At 43.7% G+C, this 20,375-nt stretch overlaps 3 protein-coding genes, 1 non-coding gene and 1 pseudogene across 4 annotated transcripts; 1 reads left to right on the forward strand and 4 right to left on the reverse strand.

The window, feature by feature from the left end:
* Nucleotides 1–1,769: 1,769 nt before the first annotated feature.
* LOC136479117 (uncharacterized) lies at nt 1,770–4,280 on the reverse strand. Its single transcript, XM_066477086.1, has 3 exons — nt 4,266–4,280; nt 2,965–4,202; nt 1,770–2,469 (listed from the first exon to the last, which is right to left on the reverse strand). Exons 1-2 carry the CDS (start codon nt 4,278–4,280, stop codon nt 3,372–3,374), a joined length of 846 nt encoding a protein of 281 aa, XP_066333183.1. The 3' UTR covers nt 1,770–2,469; nt 2,965–3,371.
* A 499-nt stretch (nt 4,281–4,779) lies between these two features.
* On the reverse strand, nt 4,780–7,110 carry LOC136483326 (uncharacterized; annotated as a pseudogene).
* A 7,199-nt stretch (nt 7,111–14,309) lies between these two features.
* Nucleotides 14,310–15,044, forward strand: LOC136483324 (uncharacterized). The gene has a single exon (XM_066480347.1). It carries the CDS (start codon nt 14,336–14,338, stop codon nt 14,924–14,926), a length of 591 nt encoding a protein of 196 aa, XP_066336444.1. The 5' UTR covers nt 14,310–14,335; the 3' UTR covers nt 14,927–15,044.
* Nucleotides 15,045–15,230: 186 nt separating this feature from the next.
* LOC136479118 (alpha-L-arabinofuranosidase 1-like) lies at nt 15,231–20,290 on the reverse strand. The gene is made up of 13 exons (XM_066477087.1): nt 20,264–20,290; nt 18,486–18,555; nt 18,219–18,364; nt 18,086–18,131; nt 17,955–18,007; nt 17,225–17,369; nt 16,915–17,033; nt 16,725–16,796; nt 16,232–16,335; nt 15,981–16,037; nt 15,694–15,886; nt 15,464–15,621; nt 15,231–15,342 (listed from the first exon to the last, which is right to left on the reverse strand). The coding sequence occupies exons 1-13, from the start codon at nt 20,288–20,290 to the stop codon at nt 15,231–15,233; spliced, it is 1,302 nt and encodes a 433-aa protein (XP_066333184.1).
* TRNAV-CAC (transfer RNA valine (anticodon CAC)) lies at nt 19,986–20,059 on the reverse strand. The gene has a single exon. It is a non-coding gene; the product is annotated as a tRNA-Val (tRNA).
* Nucleotides 20,291–20,375: the final 85 nt, after the last annotated feature.

Here is a 20,375-nt window from a genome sequence, read left to right on the forward strand (position 1 = left end):
TTTGCCGCCTGCCATCTCTTCGCCTTTCGCGGAGGGAAGCGAGGCCGGCCCAGGAGGGTCCCCTCTGTCGCAGTGGCCACTGTATGGAGTGTCTGGGACCGGCAGGTTCGCCGGCCTTGGAGGCCCGTGTTCTACGTCGGTGGTGAGCTCGGCAGCAGCACACGGAGCTCAGCGTCCGGATGCCCCCCCCCCCCCACACCCACACACACACACACCCAAAAAAAAGGTCGGTGCTTCTTCTCGGGGGTATTATGGACTGGCAAGATTGATCTAATAGTGGGTGTGATATGCTTCTGCCTTTGCTTAGAAGTTGACCCCACATGGCAGTTCGAGGCGGTTTCTGCATGGAAGACGCGATTCAATCTGTGTCCTCAACTTGCTCTCGACGAAGTCCGTGGTGGTCTCCACTTGGTCTTCTTGCATATCTATTTAGTCTATGAGCGTGAGGTGTGCACGCATCGAAGCAGAACTCCATCTCATCCCGTCGTTGGTTCAAAGGAAACCGCACACACCACACGTGATAAAACCAGGTACCTGTTCCATCCAACCAATCACGCGCGGACGGAGCTCCGGCTCGGCTTCCAGGTGCGCAAATTCGATCCCTGGACGCAGCAGTCGCCGGACATCCTCCAACAGATCACGTCGTGCCTGTGGGGGGAGACGCTGTTCCCGGAGGTTCTTGCCACGGAAGAGCACGCCACGTGCCCGTACGTTCCTTATAAAAAAAACATGCCCGTACGTTCCAATAAAACCCAATATATATTAGAATGAGACTTCGTATCATCGCTAGACGCGAGTTGTTCTATAACACATATGAGCACGGCTTATGAGTTCGGGTCACATACACGACCTAATATATTTTGGAATCAGACTCCGTATCGCTCGCTCTAGACAAGAGCTATTCGAACTGAGCATGGGTTATATATAAGTCCGAACGGAAGAAACTCTCCATTGTCTGTTAGTTAGAGAGAGACGGATAAAAAAAATTAGACAGACCATGGAAGAAACTCTCCATTATCCAGAAGTTAAATGGAGACGAACAAAAAAAAATAGACGGACAAAAAAATATCTGAAATTTTGCCCCTTTATCATTAGGTATATAAGATATTCGGAAATCAATAAGCGTTCTAGTTGATTAGGCATGTGAATCAAACTCAAAACGAACTGCTCCATCCGGTTTCAAATACTTTCGAATTAATTGGTTTGTTCTAAACGTCGTATATTTACAAACGGAGGGAGCATTTGAGAGGCTACTATTTCCCTATATGTTCTCTCAGATCTACGAAGCAAGAGAGTTTTTTTAAAACAAGATTGATTTTGTTCATTGCATGATAAAACTCTTCGAAAAAAAATTCTGAAAATAGAAGCAAGCAGTTGCACATTGGGCTAGGTAACAGAAGGAAACCAGTTCAACTACATGGGCCCATTCCACAGAAGAAAACCAGTTCAACTACATGGGCCCATTCCCCTGGTGCAAGTCGAGCCACGAAGTGCTCTGCTTTCTGCAGCGTCTAGTGACCTTGCCCTGTTTCTGTTCTCAAGAAATGCCCTGCTTTCTTGCGCGCACAGATGGCTGAACACTAAAAAAGTACCAGTGTGGCAATGTAGGAGTAAAACCAAGCAACAAGGAATTAATAATGTTAATGCCAATCTGGAGATTCACACAATGGATCCATACTCCAAAGTGAAGGGCCACTCAAGCAAATTCAACAATGCAGTTCAAAGACACCCAACATATAGTGACGATGACACATAATATTACTGCATTAAAGAAGACAAGTTTCTTGGTAACTAGACAGTCACATAGGTACTGATAATCACCGTAGTTACACTCAATAGACTACTGACGATGACACTTAATACTACTGCATATAAAGCAGATAAGTCTTGCCAACTAGACATAGGTAAAGATAGCAACAGTTAACAGACCTGGAACATGAAACCAAACTACTAGCACATAATCTCTTCATCCTTCCCTCACAACACGTCTCAACAAAAACCCATCTTATGACAAGGGAGACACCAGAACCGTGGTCACCTAGTAAAGAATCGGGAACAGGCTCTACCCAACATTACCTTGCACATTTGCCAGCAGCTCACTCTTTCCATCCCTTCCATGCTATCAGATTCAGTACCTATTCTCAAGACGTGGTCTCTTGCAGCTGCTAATTCTGACACTGAAGTAGCGAGTTCCATCCCATTCATGCTATTCGGTTCAGTACGTATTCTCATGACACAGTCTGTTGCAGCCGCTAATCCTGACTCTAGAGTAGCGATTCTGTTTAGAAGAGAGTTCCTTTCATCATCAAGTAAGAAGGAATCTATCTCTGCGAAATTCGAGTTGCCATCATCAATCAATTTTTCTTTGAATGATTGCAACGCGGTGAAAAGGACTGGGGAAGCTTCTTCTGTGCCAATGGGACCATCATCTTCAGAAATGTGTCCTGTAACTCCGGCTTCCGAATCCTCCTGTGACATAAAGAGAACTCATATAGTCATATAAGTATTGTAAGATTTTGCATAGAAAAGAAAATTGTGGCAGCTGGCACAGCAATAGATTCTAATGATACAGATCAATTTATTTAGCTTTTACATAAGAAATGAAACTGAAATAAGATAAAATACCCTTGAATACAGCTCTGCCATCTCATATTGGTTAGCATTATAGAGTAAGTGGACAAAGAATTTCAGCCTCAAATATCGTCAATACAGCATTTCAAATCCTTTCGGTACCGTAGAACGTACACAAACCCTCATGCTATTGCTTACAGCCAGCAATTGAGCTCCCCTGCTACAAGTTAAAGTTTATTCATGTTACTCTTCATCTAAACCTGAAAGCCGATGGCAGAACTCCAGAACTCCACAACAATATATTAACCCAATACTCTCATGTGATACAAACTGCCTACAATTGAGGGAAGAAACATATCTTATCGTGTATCAAAGACATAGGCATAGGCTCACCTTGCCATGTATCAAAGAAGACGGCCAGCTAACCATGATGTAGGGATCAACTGAGCACTAAATACGGTGGCTTTCCTTATGGAGCAAATTCACCTCATCTGTTTTTAGGCAGAAGGACAGGAACCACTCAGGAGAGCGAGGGTCCCCATAGTAGTCAATAATTAGAGATAGGTATACAAAGCCATTGATAACCGCCATAGGCCGCATCCGAACATCAGCGTCTTCTGAACACTCGGTGATCTCACTGACATTTGAGCGCAATGAGAATGTCTTGTGCAGCATGAATCTCTCGACACCATCGTCGTCGGCTGCCCAGAGCCAAACAGAAAGCCTGCATTGCTGTACACTGACGACACAGAACTTCCCATCCTTGGTGTGACCAAGCTGAAACATTGAGAATGGCACTTTCAAGGGTGGCAGCAGTTCCATCCGAGAGAACTGAAATTTCGAAGTGTTGAGCGCGAGGATGAATCCCTCCCGCTTGTGTACCCAACAGACGAAGCCATTGACAACCGTGCCAGTGCATCTGTCATTCTCAACCAGCAGCCCCCAGTGTCCATCTCCGGCAAGACGACCTGCCACTCCATGGTGTGCGGCGAGAAGACGGCCACGCGCGCCCGCGCCCACGTGCGGTCGTGGTGGACGCAGACCACACGAGACGGCTGCTGCTCTTCGCCGTCTGGGGAGAGCATGTGGAACTCAAGAAATGCGCCGTTGCCGTCGCGGAGGTTCTTGGGGTAGATGTCCAGAGCTTGCGAGTGCAGGCTGTACGAGGCGCATTGGTCGGTGGCCCGGTTGAAGAATTCGGCGTACCCGTTGTAGTAGGAGATCTCGGGATCGCTCTGCCACTCGGACTCGGAGGAGTCGGAGTCTTGGAGTAGACGGTTGAGGTCGGCGGCGACGCCGCTGCCCTTTCTTGCATCCGCAGGGACGATGGCGCGCATGTATGGCGGCAGGAAGAGGGCGAGGAGCGGCGGTGCGCGGAGTTCACGGAAGCGGCGCCGGAAGGCGGGGGAGGAGCGGACGGCGCGGAGAAATACGCGGCAAGCGAAAGCCGCGCGGGCGAGGCCCGTGATGTCGGGGAGGCGCAGGAAGATTTCGCGGAGGATGTCATCACTGAGCGTGGTTATGGTGGTGGGAGCTGGAGCTGGTGCGGCGGCGGCGGGGAGTCGGCCATGGCTGTGAGCCTGTGCCCTGTGCGGCTGTGAGAAGTGGGGAATGGAACGGAGCAGTGGCTCCTGAAAAGGCCAAAAAAAAACACCACAGCCGGGCCATGTAAGATGGGCTTATGGCCCATGTACTGTAGAATCGTACATCTTTTCTTTTTTTCTATTTTTTATATAATTCTTTTTGCTATATACTCTATCCGTTTCCAAATAAATTGAGTTGTCTTCTCGAGTCAAAAGCATTTATATTTACAAACCAAATAAACACATTATGAAAATGTATTTCATGGTACATCTAATGATATCGGCCCCGTTTAGCTTACCCCATATTCAGCGCCAGAACAGTGTTTTTCAGCCAATTTCAACCAAAATTCTGTTAGCCGAACGGGGCCATTAATTGGGTGTCATAAATATTTGTGCTCTGTTTTCTGCAGCGTTTAGCGACCTTGCTCTGTTTCTGTTCTCATGAAATGCTCTGCTCTCTTGTGTGCTGAGGGGCTGAACAGTGAGCACTAAAAACACCAGTCTGACAATATAGAAGTAAAACCAAGCAGCAAGGAATTCCATCTGGAGATAAACATAACAGATCCAAAATGAACGAACACTCAAGCAAATTCAACAATGCAAAGCAAAGACATCAAACATATGCTAACGATGAAACTGGATATTACTACATATAAAGCAGATAAGTTTCTTGCCAACTAGACATAGGTACAGGTAGTTACACTCAACAGACATACTGACGATGACACTTAATATTACTACATATAAAGTAGATAAGTCTCTTGCCAACTAGACATAGGTACTGATAGTACATTACACAGAACTGGAACATGAAACCAAACTGCTAGCACATAATGTCTCCATCCTTCACTCACAACACGTCTCAACAAAAGCTCAAATTATGACAAGACACCAGGAGCAGGGCTACCCAGTAAAGAATCGGGAACAGGCTCTACCCAACATTCCCTTGCAAATTTGCCAGCAGCTCACTCTTTCCATCCCATTCATGCTATCAGATTCAGTACCTATTCTCAAGACACGGTCTCTTCCAGCTGCTAATCGTAACTCTAAAGTAGCAATTCTGTTCAGAAGAGAGGTCCTCTCGTCATCAAGTAAGAATGACTCTATCTCTACGAAATTCGAGTTGCCATCATCAATTATTTTTTCTTTGAATGATTGCAACGCGGTGAAGAGGACAGGGGAAGTTTCTTCCGTGCCCATAGGACCATCATCTTCAGAAATGTTTCCTGTAACTCCGGTCTCTGAATCCTCCTGTGACATAAAGATAACTCATATAAGTACTATAAGATTTTGCATAGAAAAAAAATTGTGGCAGCCAGCAGGGCCAGGGCAATAGATTATAATGATACAGATCAAATTACTTAGCTTTTACTACAGAAGCAATGAAACTGAAATATGATACCCTTGATTACAGCACTGCCATCTCATATTGGTTAGCATTATAGAGTAAGTGGACAAAGAATTCCAGCATTAAATATAGTCAAAACAGCATTTCAAATCCTTATGGTATCATATAATGTACACAACCCCTCATGCTACTGTATACAGCCTACAGCCAGTAATTGAGCTGCCCTGCTATGAGTTAATGTTTATTCATGTTACTTCATCTAAACCTGAAAGCCGATGGCGGAATTCCACAACAATATGATAACCCAATACTCTCATGTGATGCAAACTGCCTACAATTGAGGGACGAAACATATTTTATCATGTATCGAAGACATAGGCATAGGCTTACCTTGCCATGTATCAAAGAAGACGGCCAGCTGACCATTATGTAGGGATCAACTGAGGAGAATATAAGCTGGTTTTGCTTATGGTTATGGAACAAATTCACCTTGGCTGTTTCTAGGCAGAAGGACACGAACCACTCAGGAGACTCATGGTCCCTGAAGTAGGCAACACATAGGTACACAAAGCCATTGATAACCGCCATAGGCCGCATCCTAACATCAGCGGCATCAGCGTCTTCTGAACACTCGGTGATCTCACCGACATTTGAGTGCAATGAGAACGTCTTGTGCAGCATGAATCTCTCGATACCATCACCGTCGGCTGCCCAGAGCCAAACAGAAAGCATGCATTGCAGTACACTGACGACACACAACTCCCCATCCTTGGTGTGACCAAGCTGAAACATTGAGAGTCGCCCTTTCAAGGGCGGTGGCAGTTCCATCCGAGAGAACTGAAATGTTGCAGTGTTGAGCGCCAGGATGCATCCCTTCCCCTTGTGTACCCAACAGACGAAGCCATTGACAACCGAGCCAGTGGTGTCATCCAGCGCCCCCCCGGTGTCCATCTCCGGCAAGACGAGCTGCCACTCCATGGTGTGCGACGAGAAGACGGCCACGCGCGCCCACGCCCAGGAGCTCTCCCGGTGGACGCAGACCACGCGGGACGGCCGCTGCTCCTCGCCGTCGGGGGGGAGCGTGTGGAACTCAAGGAAGGCGTCGTTGTCGTAGCGGAGGTTCTTGGGGTAGATGTTCAGAGCCTGCGAGTGCGGGCTGTAGGAGGCGCCTTGGTCGGTGGCCCGGCTGACGAAGCTAGCGGTACCCCATGCCGTAGGGGACCACGGGTTCGCTCCGCCACTCGGACTCGGAGGCGTCGGAGTCTTGGAGTAGACCGTCGAAGGCGGCGGCGATGTCGCTGCTCTTGCCTGCACCTACAGGGACGATGGCGCGCATGTCGGGCAGCAAGAAGAGCGCGAGGAGCAGCGGTGCGCGGAGTTCACGGAAACGGCGCCGGAAGGCGGGGGAGGAGCGGACGGCGTGGAGAAATGCGCGGCAGGCGAAAGCCGCGCGGGCGAGGCTCGTGACGTCGGGGAGGCGCAGGAAGATTTCGCGGAGGATGTCGTCACCGAGCGCGGTTATGGTGGTGGGAGCTGGTGGCGGCGGCAGCGGCGGCGGTGGAGAGTCGGCCATGGCTGTGTGGACAGAGTGAGTGGACGAGTGGGGAATGGGCGATTGGCTCCTGAAGTCCTGATGAAGAGGCAAAAACCTAGCGCTTACAGGCCGGCCCATGTAGTACAGGGTCGTACTTTTTTTTTCATTTTTCGTGATTTCTTTTTGTATTGTGTGTATTCGACCGTGCACGAAAATTTATTATAAATGAAATATATCACATACGCCTCTGGAGGCAGCTACACGCCCACATCGCAGAACCTCAAATTGTTTGTTAAGAACGTTCTTCCCTCTTTTATTATTCTAGCACACATGGTGTATTTAGATAACGTTTGGTTAAAGAGGCATCGACAACATGCGGTTGTAACACAATGTCACTGCTTGGGCTGGTGGATACTTGTCTGCTGAGCTCGACGCCAGCGTGGAGGTCGGCGACGGTGTGGGGAGCTCGCGACGGCACAGAGCTCGTGTGACAAAACCACCCAAATTATGCTGGCCCACGTGCACCTGTCATTGTCCTAAAGACCTCTGACTGTTGTACACGAAAGCCAGATAATCCAGTAGTCTGTCGGGTGTCCTCGGGGAACCCCGAATCATTCACATTTTACAACTCATACAGCATCAACAATAGAGTTACCACAACATTACAACACTTGTTACAAAAAAAATTTACATCGGAGTGCGGAAGACTTATAACATTAGTTTACAAAACATGTTCAAGTAGAACTTAACTCAAGTTTCAAAAAAATGTGAGAAGGACTATGGAAGCAACTTAGATGAAGCATTTAAGGTGGAAGAGACGAGCAGTACATGTCGAGCCCACCGACATAACCTCAATTAACAGCAAGTCAGATCCTACAACAGGGATTAACAAACCCTAAGTACTTGAGAGTACTCAACAAGTCTTGCCCGACTAAAAGAAAAGACTCTAAGGATACGCAGGCTTAAAGGTAAGGTAGAAGTAAGAATAACATTTGCAGAAAAGCTTACTATAAGTGGATCCTTACTTTCAATGTTTTAACTTTGCATTAAGTTTATCAGTAGTATTCAGTTTGCATCTGATCTAGCTCAATCACTTTATCTCATATTCATAAGTAACCATGTTTTATTGATTAATTACGATGTAGATCGAGGGATCGAGTCTCCTTAACCGAGAAGCACGACGATTCTAATCGATTTGGCCCAGCTGGGGTTTCCTTACCACACGGCATATGCACGTCCTAGACCTACATATATCAACCTTCACTCGGATCCTCCAAAACGTGAATCGATCTGCGCTACCCAAGAATACAGTACTCCACCGTCCTACGTCATTTGTGATGTTTTTGTAAGGTGAGTACACACTACTCTCGCCATCTCCCACTCCCAGTGCGCAATTAGCTTTTCATATAATGGAATAGCCGAGATCTTAGGCTTACCGGAGTATGTGGCCAGTACTGCAAAGTCTCGACTCACAACAGGTCTACAATGGACGGTCCTTAATCGACACATGCGGAGCACTACATCGAATCATTTCACGATGCAAGCTACCCATCCGGTCTCAATTTAATATTATCATTTATCATGGTATTCTCATGATCCATCAGCAGAGCCGAAAAGAGCAAGGTAAAACCTATTTCTCGTGAACAATGAAACCATCATTCAACTTCTATCAAAGTCTAATCATTACTAAGCATCAGAGGTATCGACCTACATACTAGTAGGGTTACAAGGAAGATATTTGAATAAATCAAGGTAGTCATGCAGCAATTGGTTTACACCCAACTCCTATTTACCTAATGCACATTTTATTGGACTCAATTGATAATAGCATTTGTAAACAACAAGGAAAATTGTTGTATGCTCTGGGCTTGCCTTGGTTAGGAGAGGTGTTAGGTTCTCCTGACAAACCACAAATATCGAAACCAACCTCCACAGGTGGATTCTCTTCCTCTAGAACTTGATCACGGTCACTTCCTCGCCTTTGGTCACTACACGTGATAAAAAGATGCAAGCTTGACATAATGATATGCAAATAAAAATAATGTAGGAAAGATGTATGCAACTGCATGGATGAACTAAAACAAGATTATCAAACTTGAGTACAACTTTTCTTCACCAAAGAACTAGGGTTGTTATTATAAAAGGCATTTCAGTTATTTAACTAACAAGTTAATTAGTTGTCTATCATGAAAAGAATAACTTGACATGTACCAGTAAGTGATTAACATCTTTCCTAACTCACACTCATTATAAGGAGCTCATACAACTAATTATTTAATTAAGCCATTTTAATTATTATAAAAACAAGTTGATTATAAGCACATCAAGGAAATAATTAAGATGCCAAGGAACAGAAGGGGTTTGGGTGGTCCAAGGTCCTCAAACAATGATAAAAACACACCAAGATCATTTAACCATTTTCCTAATTCATTTTAGTATTTATTAATTAAATACTTTAAAGGCATGTAATTAAGTGGATAACTAAAAATTATCAAAACAGTACCAAACTTTTTGTGGAGGTAGATATTAGCACATGACATTTACACAAAAAAATTCATGATTATTGGATAATTATTTTAGCCTGCAAAAATCATGGATTAAGCATTTATTAATTAAAAGAGGTAATTTTAAAGCATTCAAAAACTATTTATTTTCACCATTTCATATTTTTCCTAGATAGAGAACATCATGAAGAGGCTACACAAAAAGTTTCAAGATTTTATCACATTCCTATATTTTTCTATGAAATAAACAAGAATCAGCATATTAATCATTTTTAGAAAATCAAAAACTGCTGGAAAACATTTTTCACCCAAGCCCGCCATACCCACAGTCACTGACAACGGGTACCGGTCAACTCCAGCGGCCTCCCCACGCTGATCGGCGGGTTCTCGCCGCTGGTGAGACCTCCGGCGACGTGGCTAGCACCCACATGCTCAGGAGGACACCACACATTGATCTACGGTGCTAAACGAACAACTAGGGTTATGAGGCGAGCTCGACACCGGCCATGGCGGCCACGGCGGAGCGGCGATGATGCACCAGCCATGGCGAGGCAGTAGAAGTAAAACAAAGGTAACTGATAGCCTCAAGAGATCACCGCGGATATGCTCGACCACTCGGTTGAGGCGGAGACGCGACGGAGAAGGCTACCGACGTCAAGAGCGGACGCGGCGGCACGGACATGTCGGCGGAATGGCGTTCCGTTGGCTCCGACATAATTCTGACAAAACAAGGAGGCCTATGAGCATCATGGAGACATCAATAACCTAGAGCATCAAACGGGAGGACGATAGGTGCGCTGGAGAAGCCTGGCCACGGTGAGGGGGTGTGCGGCGGCGCTAACGAGCGTCTGCGACAGAAAGCGGCGGCGCGAGCGACTCCGGCGATGAGAGGCGGCACAAGCATGCTCGATAAGCGTGCAAGGGTAAGGCGAAATCAAGGGCGTGAGCAATTGGACGATGGACGCACGGTGGAGGCAAATTCAGCAGCGGTGGCGGGAAGAAGAAAAAAGGAGAACACGTCGGTCGGCTCGGGCTTTTATAGGCGAGGACGACGTCACCAGCTTCACTAACGCCTTCACGAGCTCGACACGCAGGCGTCCGCAAGGGAAACACCACGAAGGCGCCGCCAAAACGTGCATGGCGGTGACGCGGCAGCAGGCAGCTCACTGGCGTTACTGTAGCAGCTAGCAGCTTGATCTTCTTTTATCGATTTTCTCCCAAATTCATGTAGAAACTTGATTAGCTCTAAAAACGAAAGTTGTTCATCTTGATGTCCTCTCAGACATTTCTTAAAGAATTCTCTTCTAATTCTACCTGGTTAGAGAGATCTAGGGTGAAGAACATGGGTACCTCGAAACTGAACTACTGATCTTCAGTTAGGGTTTGAAAAACAGTTTTGCTTAGCAACCTTTGAGCAATTAATTAACAACTAATTACTGATCAAACATCACAACCAATCACTCATTATCATAGCACAAACATCATACCAAACAATGGAACAACAGTTGGACAACTTTTATTTATGAAAATTCATTTATTAATTCACCAAATTTGAACTTAGCACTGATTTTCATGACTTAGCCAAAAATGCTAAGGGAGGGAAAATCAACATTAAATTCAATCTTTGGAGTCCAATTTCAACATATTTAACTTAGAAACACCATCATATTTTGATTCTACATGAAAGCACTCACTTCATACTAAAAAGTTTATTTTAGCAAAAAAATATTTGTTTAAGCAATTTCACATATATAAATTCGCAAAAAACCTTAAACATTAACATTGTTAACATTTCATGCAACATACAAAACATCATATATGCAACATATATATGCTATAAATGAAACATGACATGCATTTATGCCACAATGCTTATGCATGATGATCATGATCAAGGTTTTATTAAGTTCGTAACACCTAAGGTGTTACAGCTCGCCGGTGCAGCAGTGGCACATGCAAGTCGCTGGCGGGGCGGCGTCACACGAAGCTCCTCCCCTAGTCCGCTCGTTGGAGAATCTACCGTGGAGGCTCGCCACCTTGGTGGAGGTGGCTGCGACGATCGGGCAGCACAGTGGAGGCGTGGCGGCAAGCGAATGGCGCGGTGGAGGCCGTCGCGGCGGGCGGATGGCGCGGTGGAGGTGGCCGCGACAAGCAGATGGCGCGGCGGTGGTGGCCGCGACGGTCAGAGCAGAGTGAGGAATGTTCTGGATGACTGATGTGCAGGTGGGAGGTTGCGGAGAGCAGCTGCAGCAGAGCGTAGAAGTCAGGTCGGTCCGTGGGCCTAGCAAGCGAGCGTCCGGGACGGACGGACGCCCTGACCCAGCATTAGCATTGGTACATATAATGAATATTATACATTGTATATACGACTGGCAGTAGTCACGCCGCTGATTTCAAAATCTATTTTTCTTTTGCTAGAAATGACTTTCTCTTTGCAAATGTAGTTTTTCTTCTATACTAGAATAAATAATTATCCACATCCTTGAAAAATGTTCCACCGTGATTAAAAAAAATTATTTTTATATTAAAGGAAAAATGTTCCACCGATCGAGTTAAAGGCTTAACTATTTGTAATCGCTTAAGTCAATGCAAAGGTAAGATGTCCATGATGCCATTTTTTTTAACTAGCACAAGACATAATTCAAATTATTGTAGAACATATTTTTTAGAGAAATTTTTGGTAAAAAAATATCCCTGCACTAGGATATTCTACCGGTTCCTAAATAAATCAATTTCTAGAGTTGGCTAGTTTTATAGAAAAGAGCATCAATATTTATGACAGTAAATAAACATTATGAAAATATATCTCATGGTATATAACAATACGAATTTGATGCCATAAATATTTATGCTCTTTTTTTTATAAAATTTGTCAAACTTAGAAAAAAGTTTAACTTATGACAAGTATAGAATTTATTTATTTAAGACAGAGGGATAGTGTAAAATAGAATGTGATAAGTATTTTCTTATCATAGTAAATACTCCAAGTAAATTTGTGATACAGAGTAGACTAGTAAGGCTTGAGACTACGAGGCTGTTTGGTAGGGATTCTCTACCGGCGCACATCTTTCACTGCTCCCTCAGCCAGACGCTAAAAATCAAGGAGAGAGAAAAGGAGCCAAAAAGAATACTAGAGATAAACTTACGTGTGTGGCCCCAAAGAGAAAATCTCTGAATAGTCTAATTTAGGCTACCGACGTTGTTAAGTGTTGGGTCAAATTACCATTTTACCCCTGGCGAAAAGAATAAAGCTTCAATGAAAAAATTGTATCTTTTTTCATATGATCTCGGATGAAGATAATTTTTATATAAAAGTTGTAGCCCTCGACGAGATCTACAACTTTATAGTTTTGAGTATTTTAATTTGAGGTCGTTAAGATGCTAAAAAATAAACAAAGTTTAAGAAGTATATTAATCATCTACGAGCGCTTGTCGCCTTGAAAAAATAGTATATTTCTTATATATTGTCAAATGGAGATACTTTATATATGAAAGTTGTAGCTCTCAACGGGATCTACAACTTTATAGTTTCACTTTTTTTATTTGAGATTGCTTAAAAAATAATATAAAGTTTTAACAGCATATTAATCACGTAGAAACTACAATTTATGTACCGTTGCGTGTGACCTTATTTGTGTAATATTACTCTAAATCTAAAACAGATTACTAAACTCAGCAATTTTATTTTTTGATCAGGAGTAAAATGGTCATTTTATCCCATACTTAACACCATCAATAGCCTGAATTAGACGGAAGGTCATAGAAGGAAGATATTTTCGTTTTCAGGACATACAAGTAAGTTCAGAAAAAAAATAGGGCCATGAGAGGAAGACACGTTTTTTTAAAAAAAACTATACAAGTAAATATCTCAAAATACTAGCTCCCGTGGGCTTCGCCTCACACGGGTGGCCCCCACATGCAGCCATGGTCGCCTTTTGTGGAGGCGTGCGGGCAAGGTCGGGGCAAGCACGGCCGGTGTGGGAAAGAATGATGATGCGGCTGCGCGACGACGGACGTAGGCGGAGACAGATGCGCAAGGACGAGCGGAGATGGTGCGAGGATGGCTAGCCACGGAGCGACGAGCGGAGATGGTGCGAGGATGCGGCCGCAACGGCAGGGCACGGAGGCGCATGCGGGGAGGGGGGTAGGGAGGGAGGGAGTGCGTGTGTGAAGGAGAGATGTGGCGTAGGGCGGAGCAGGTAAGGTTGGAAAGAAAAGAAAAGAAAAGGAGAAAAAGAAAAAAAAAGGTATTATGGACATTTCTTCCTTTTGGATTAGCAGGCGAAGCTATTTTGCCAAATGGTAAAAAAAAATTGGTTCAACTCCTCGAGTGAATCTATTCTGTAGATGAAGCTATAATTAAAGCTGTTTTGACCGGAGCCGAAGCTCTACCAAACAGCTCTACCAAACAGCTCTACAAACAGCTCTACCAAACAGTTAGTACAGAGCCTGGCATCATTAATTACTACCAATTTATATGCACATAAATTTGTAGTGTTTGTGACAAACTAGTAAGGCACATGGTACTACGGGTGGCCGTTCCCCTCGTTGCGTGCTAACGAAGTGGTCAACGCCTTCTGCCACCTATCGTGATTTCTGGTTTCAGATATCAATGCCTATAAAAATGTGTGCTCATAAATGGGTAACTAATGAATTACATCATTAATTCTAGTTGACAGCTGGCACAAGTTGAAGCTAGTCTTTCAGTATAAAATCCACCCATCCCGAGCTCACATGCTAGGAGTACGAGAGTACACTTAACTCAGAAGTCAGAACAAAAGAATCCACCTTGAAAATGGCCATGGCAGCCGCCACCGCGACTGCCAGCATTTTGCTCTTTGCTCTCTTCTTCGCCGGCGCTCACGCCGAGCCGGCCGACCTCCCATGCGCGCTCCCCGCATGCAAGACGGTGGGCGGCGGGAGCCAGTTCTTCGACGTCCAGTTCTGCCTGGCGGCGCTCGGCTCCGACGGCCGGAGCGTCAGCCACTGCATGGACTACCAGGCCTACTCCTTCATCGCCGCCGACCTCCTCGCGGCCAACGTCACCGCCACGGCGGCCAAGATCGACGGCCTGCTGCAGGACAGCGGCGGCAGAGACGGTGGTGGCGTCGACGTCGACGAGGCCACGGCGCGCTGCCTCCGGTCGTGCCAGGCGCTGTACGACGGCACGGTGCGGAGGCAGCCCGGATGCGCGGCCGCCGTCCGGGGCGTCAGGAAGGGCGAGGCCACGACGTGCCTGGAGGAAGCCGCCGCCGCAGCCAGGGAGCGCGAGGACGGGTTCCAGAGGAGCAAGGCAGCGTCGCCGGTGACGGCGGAGAACCAGAGCGCGTTCATGCTCGCCAAGCTCGCCGTCGCGCTGCTCGGCGAGGTCTATACTAATAAATGAAGAGGGTTTCTCTTCGTATAATAGGGAGAAAATGTTGCTGTTGCTGTACTGGTAGTCTGCAACTGCCTTTTTCTTGGGGAAATCATATCATAATAATAAAATGAGTAAAAAAACAAATTAAAAATGTCGTGACATCTAATTACTTACTGTGTCATGCAAAGCAAACCAACCTGATGTGATTTTATTTATTAGTATCTGGCGTAATGTTGTTACATTATACAGAGCTTTATGAAGATGCCAACAACCACCCCTGAACTAAGTAGGCTGTGTTGCTAGTATTTGCGTATCACACCACACCTCCAGTTCACATCTCCGCGACAAGTTTGGACTGAGCCAGGGCGAGATCGAACGAGCTGAAGGAGTGAGGAGCCAGTGTGACCTGCATCTGCTCGGCAGCATTGCCCAAACAGGTGTTGTTCACCATCAGCATTCAGATTCAGGTAGGATCTCAGAGGACACGAGACCGAAAACAGAGCGCAAACAGGTGTTGAGAGACATACGATCATTCAGGCACACACAGGTAATAAGCACAGACAAAGGGGCAAATTTACCTTGGTTGGGTTACTGAAGGAATTTTCATCCATCACATTTGCTGATGTGAGAACAGTGGCAGTTGATCCCAGAGCGTTGACACTGGCCTGGAGTCCACTCGTGGAGATTGTCAGGGTCACAGCATCTGACCCGAAGTTTATAACCTGCACAGGAGCTTCCAGAGATCAATAGATACAGTAAAGGCTATGATGGATGCAAGAAATTTTTTTTCTTGCCTTTACTCTTAGGAAGCTGTTCTCTGAGTCCTGCCAAGTAATCGCAGACGCTGCGAGCGAACCAGAGTAGCTGGAGCTGATTGTAGTTGGATGGAACATAGCACCACTAGACTCGCGGAAGAGTGTCTGCATCCAGTAACTAGGAGTGCCGTAATGCTGCCAGGAGTTGAAGACGATAGCGTCCGGGTTCCACCTGATTGATTTATCCCAACAGAATTATCACAAAGTTGGATTGACAAGAACACGACGAGAAACAGTGGGAAAAGTGTAAGGCCATATGTACTAAATTTTGGTCATTGTTGTTTACGAACAGTGGCGCGTAACTTGCCATGTAAACAATGTCACTGCAAGGAAGAAAAAACAAAGGTCATCAACTCACAGTAAAGGTTATCTTCGTAATGAGACTAGAGCAGGCAGAATTCTGTCAGGTCATGTGACTCAACGAGCAAAGGTAACATCTAAATTCATCTGTGAAGACTCGGGTTTGATCATCAGGTAACCTACAACTAACAATTTTTTTTTAAAAAGGAGGGATCACCTATTCTTCTCCAGTCCAGTAAGGAAAGCAGCTTCTGCCAATGAAGCAAGAAGACTTCCTCTACCTGCATCACCTCTCCAAACAGCGTACTCACTCATGAAAGGCTGCATTTGAATCATATCCAGAAGATATTTACTGTCAAAACAGAATATGGTGACGTCAATAGACATGTATGATGTTGTAACTAAGCAAGAAAATCAATGAAGTTCTTGAGAGTCCCCAGAACATGGAAATAACATCACAGATCACATTGGCCCCACATATATGTGTTCCTCATTGTCATTTAGAGTCACAACTCACAACACCTAGAAGAATTGTATCCTCTATCTATCTCAAGAGTTATGCACAAATATTCTACAAGAAACAGAGGACTCATTTCATATTGCCCTAAGAACATCCCAAGAGAAGTGTCAAGAAATCCCAAATACAATGTAAATGTTACTCATGAAAGAGAGCTCCTTCACAAGAATCTTCCTTGTGAATCAAAACTTACCTTGGGTCCACTACGAGATGTTCTGTCCAATGTGCTCTTCATGTTGAACAAAGTCTTAGAATCAGTATAGACCTAGAAAAGAGAAGCACCGCTGAAATTTAAGAAAAGGCAATTGGCAGTGAATAATTAAACAGAACCGCAGGATGAAGACAGAAAACTGAGACAAATAGACTTGCAGCAAGAATTTTACATGGAAGTCATATAAATCAGCAGGATGATCAAGTGGTGTAGATGAACCATCGCAATTTGAAATCATTTGAATGTCTGGGTAGGCCTGTCTTATAGCATTGTAGAACTTCAGGTAGTTACCTATTCAACAGAAATAGAGAATATCACGCCATGAAACTAAAAGTAGGTTACAACAGATTGTAGCTGAAGTATTTTCCATGTCAACTACTTCTGGGAGATATGTTCAATTTAATTAGTTTCTTTGCTAGTGAAGAGAGGTTGGTTAGAAACTGCCGCCCAAGGATGTACAAAAATATAGTTGGTAAATTTACCAAGGTAAAAAAATTTCCCACAATCTTCATTTCCAATCGCAACGTATTTCACTGGGAATGGTTCAGGGTGCCCCATTGCAGCCCTAACAGAGCCCCATGTTGAATTTGCATCCCCCCTTGCAAATTCTATGCTGTCCAATACATCCTGTAGAAAGACAAACAGTTCCATAAAGAAGAAGCTACAATTATGAGTATAAAAAAACACCTAAGTTAATTTCAAAAAAAAACTACCTAAGTCTATGAAAGATATAAGGTATCTTATTGAGTTTGGTGCTATTCATATAAACAGAAAAGGTTAGTTCATGGAGGTGCTATTCATATAAACAGAAAAGGTTATTTCATGGATAATCTTGGTAAAAGTGAATGCAAAACTCAAGCCAAGCATCATCTCTGCATGTGAAGTTGTGAACTACCTGGATTGAAAAGTAAAGGATCAAGTCCACCATCATATAGTTTTCAGCATTCTTGAAAAAGAAATAACTTTAGAATTATTCAAAACTAATAATATGTAACTGTTCTCATCATGGACAATAAAGTTTTTAATCTTGAGATATGCTTACTTACTCACAAAAAATGAAATGTTATTATAACATCTAATGTTCTGATATACAATGGTAATTTGCACCCATTGTTGAGAAAGTATGATGCTTTAAATTTGTGAAGACTCTTCTGCCTCTATATCAAGAAATGTTTAGTATGCTAGAGAAATAACTACGGAGTCAAAACATACCTTTACAAAAGGAGCAATAGCAACAGTATCAACTTCACCATTGTGGCTGACTCCTGAGTTACAAGAGGGAACTTTCTGTCAATTAAGAAGCCAACAGTGATTAAAAAATTTAACAACCTGAAAACAATTACCATTGTTGAATACCCAGATTGGCTTAGCATCCAGGTCCACCGCAAGCTTTGATGTATTTTTCAAAGCTAATTGTTGTTAGTGAGGGCAACAACAGGGAAGGAAAGGTCGAATGGAAGCTGTTTAAACTGGCACCTGAAGAAATTCATAGTATCCAAGGCCATCATCAGTCCAGTAATGCCAAACATCCCCGAAGTGTCCAGGTCTCTCTTCCCATGGACCAATAGATTCTCTCCACCTAAAGGCATTTCTTAACCACTCACCTTCAACAAAGCAGCCTCCTACAATAGTATCATGCAATCTAGTCCATTATCTCTAAATGTATTAAGATATTGCAATATATCATATATGTCTTAGCATCAAGAACCTGATTCTATCTAAATAAGAAAACACAGAGCATACCAGGAAATATCAAGAATCGTGGTTTTAAATCCAAAATCATGGATATAAGTTCTGTGCGAAAGCCATGTCCCTGTGCGTATGCAGAGAAGCATTGCTGTTAAATACTCAGGTCAACCCTTGCACGACAAACATTGAGTAAACTAAACAGAAGAACCAACATATAAATTCAGCAAAACAGGGTATTGATCAGAAACATTTATCGGTGATTAGATTCATCAAACAAACCAAAGCAGTGAGCAGGATCTATACTATTCCTGCTCTTAAAATATTGTTGACAAGTGGCTGCTACTTGCACATGATCGAGGTAACCAGCCCAAGATTTCATGGAAATGTGACATAATTATTGTTTCAATTGTATAAGTTGTTTTTCTCTGAGAATGTGGCAATCGTCATTGTGCAGGTTTTAACCTTGAATAAATATAATTAATCTGCTTGCTCCTCAACATGTTACAGTCCCCATCAAGTTTAGCACTATCAGCAGTTCAGCACGTTACTTACAACCTCCTATATATATGAGAAGCTAATTCATCCTTGATAGCATTTTTTCGAGTGCTTATTGCTTAGTACTAAACTTTAGTACTTGGTGAACATTTGAACAGTACATGCACATTTGAACCCCAAAGCCTTTTGTTTGCTGAAGAATAACCTGTGGGACTGAGTTTGGAGCTAACATGTTATACTGCTCTTGCATTTGTCAATGTTAATTTGTGATTACGATGAATTGATGAGTAGCATGTACTACCTCAATCCCTAAAAGAATACAACTATGTATTGCGTGCCACTTTGAGTGCTTCACGTTTGACCAATTTTCTAGTAAATAATATTCACATTTATGACTCCAAATTAATTTATTACGAAAATACATTTTGTATTTAATCTAATGCTATTTATTTTATACTATAAATATTTATACTTTTTTATCTATAATTGGTCAAAGGTGATATATTAAAATATGATACTGTTCCAGAATTGTATTTCTTGAGGGACGGATAGAGTATTCAGTCCTTGCAAAAGCCCAATTTGCTAATTTCAGGTTGTAGATTTGTACTTGGGCTTTTGAAATAAGCAGTGAAGTGAGTCATTAGTTTCGCATTCTGGGTGCTCGTGGCAACGGGGGACAGGTGGTAGTGGCCTAGTGGGTGTTCTCTGTCACACATGCATGGCCTTTTCAGGGTTTTTTTTGGGTGGTAGAATGCTACACTTACATGTTCGATCTCTAGCTCTTCCAGCAGAAGAAAGAAAATACAAAAAAAAAAAAAAATCAATTGTAGAAGAAAGTTGCAATAGTTAGCTCTTTCAGCAGAAGTAAAAACACAAACATATATATATATATATATATATATAGCCCAGGTTCGCTCTTCCAGCAGAACAAAGAAAATTCCAAAAAATAAATTGTAGAAGAAAGTTGCAATAGTTAGCTCTTCCAGCAGAAGAAAAAATACAAAAAGAAAAATTAGCTCTTCCAGCAGAAGAAAAAATACAAAAAGAAAAATTATAACTTGTCTGAGCCCGGGTTCGAACTGGGGACCTTTAGTGTGTGAGACTAACGTGATAACCAACTACACCACCCAGACATTTTGATGGTCTCCTCTTTCGAGGTTCTTTCAAATACTGGATACACCTCTATCAATTTATATGTACGTCGTTTTCCAAAAGGAAAAGAGAAACTGCATGCATGCTTGAACACCTGTACCCCTTGAGACTGAAGCAGAGACCTGAACATTATTGGGGTATTCGTTGAGGTAGAGTTAGAGCAAATCCAAGGTGAGTGTGCTTGCCTTGTCGTTACGGTAAGGACTTGACATGGTGGGTGCATGCATAGTGAAAATTTTGGCTCTAACCTCTGTTATTCATTTTTACGTGGGTGCAACCGCTGCACCCAGGTACATG

This window comes from Miscanthus floridulus, chromosome 9, assembly GCF_019320115.1.
Source record: "Miscanthus floridulus cultivar M001 chromosome 9, ASM1932011v1, whole genome shotgun sequence".
Lineage (NCBI taxonomy): Eukaryota > Viridiplantae > Streptophyta > Magnoliopsida > Poales > Poaceae > Miscanthus > Miscanthus floridulus.

Coding starts and splice junctions, on each gene's coding strand:
- LOC136483324 (XM_066480347.1), top strand. CDS start 14,336: ATGGCCATGGCAGCCGCCACCGCGACTGCCAGCATTTTGCTCTTTGCT.
- LOC136479118 (XM_066477087.1), bottom strand. CDS start 20,290: ATGTCAAGTCCTTACCGTAACGACAAG. Junction 16,797..16,914: donor CTGATTTATATGACTTCCAT/GTAAAATTCTTG, acceptor TCTCTTTTCTAG/GTCTATACTGATTCTAAGAC. Junction 15,622..15,693: donor ACAGCTTCCTAAGAGTAAAG/GCAAGAAAAAAA, acceptor GCTCCTGTGCAG/GTTATAAACTTCGGGTCAGA.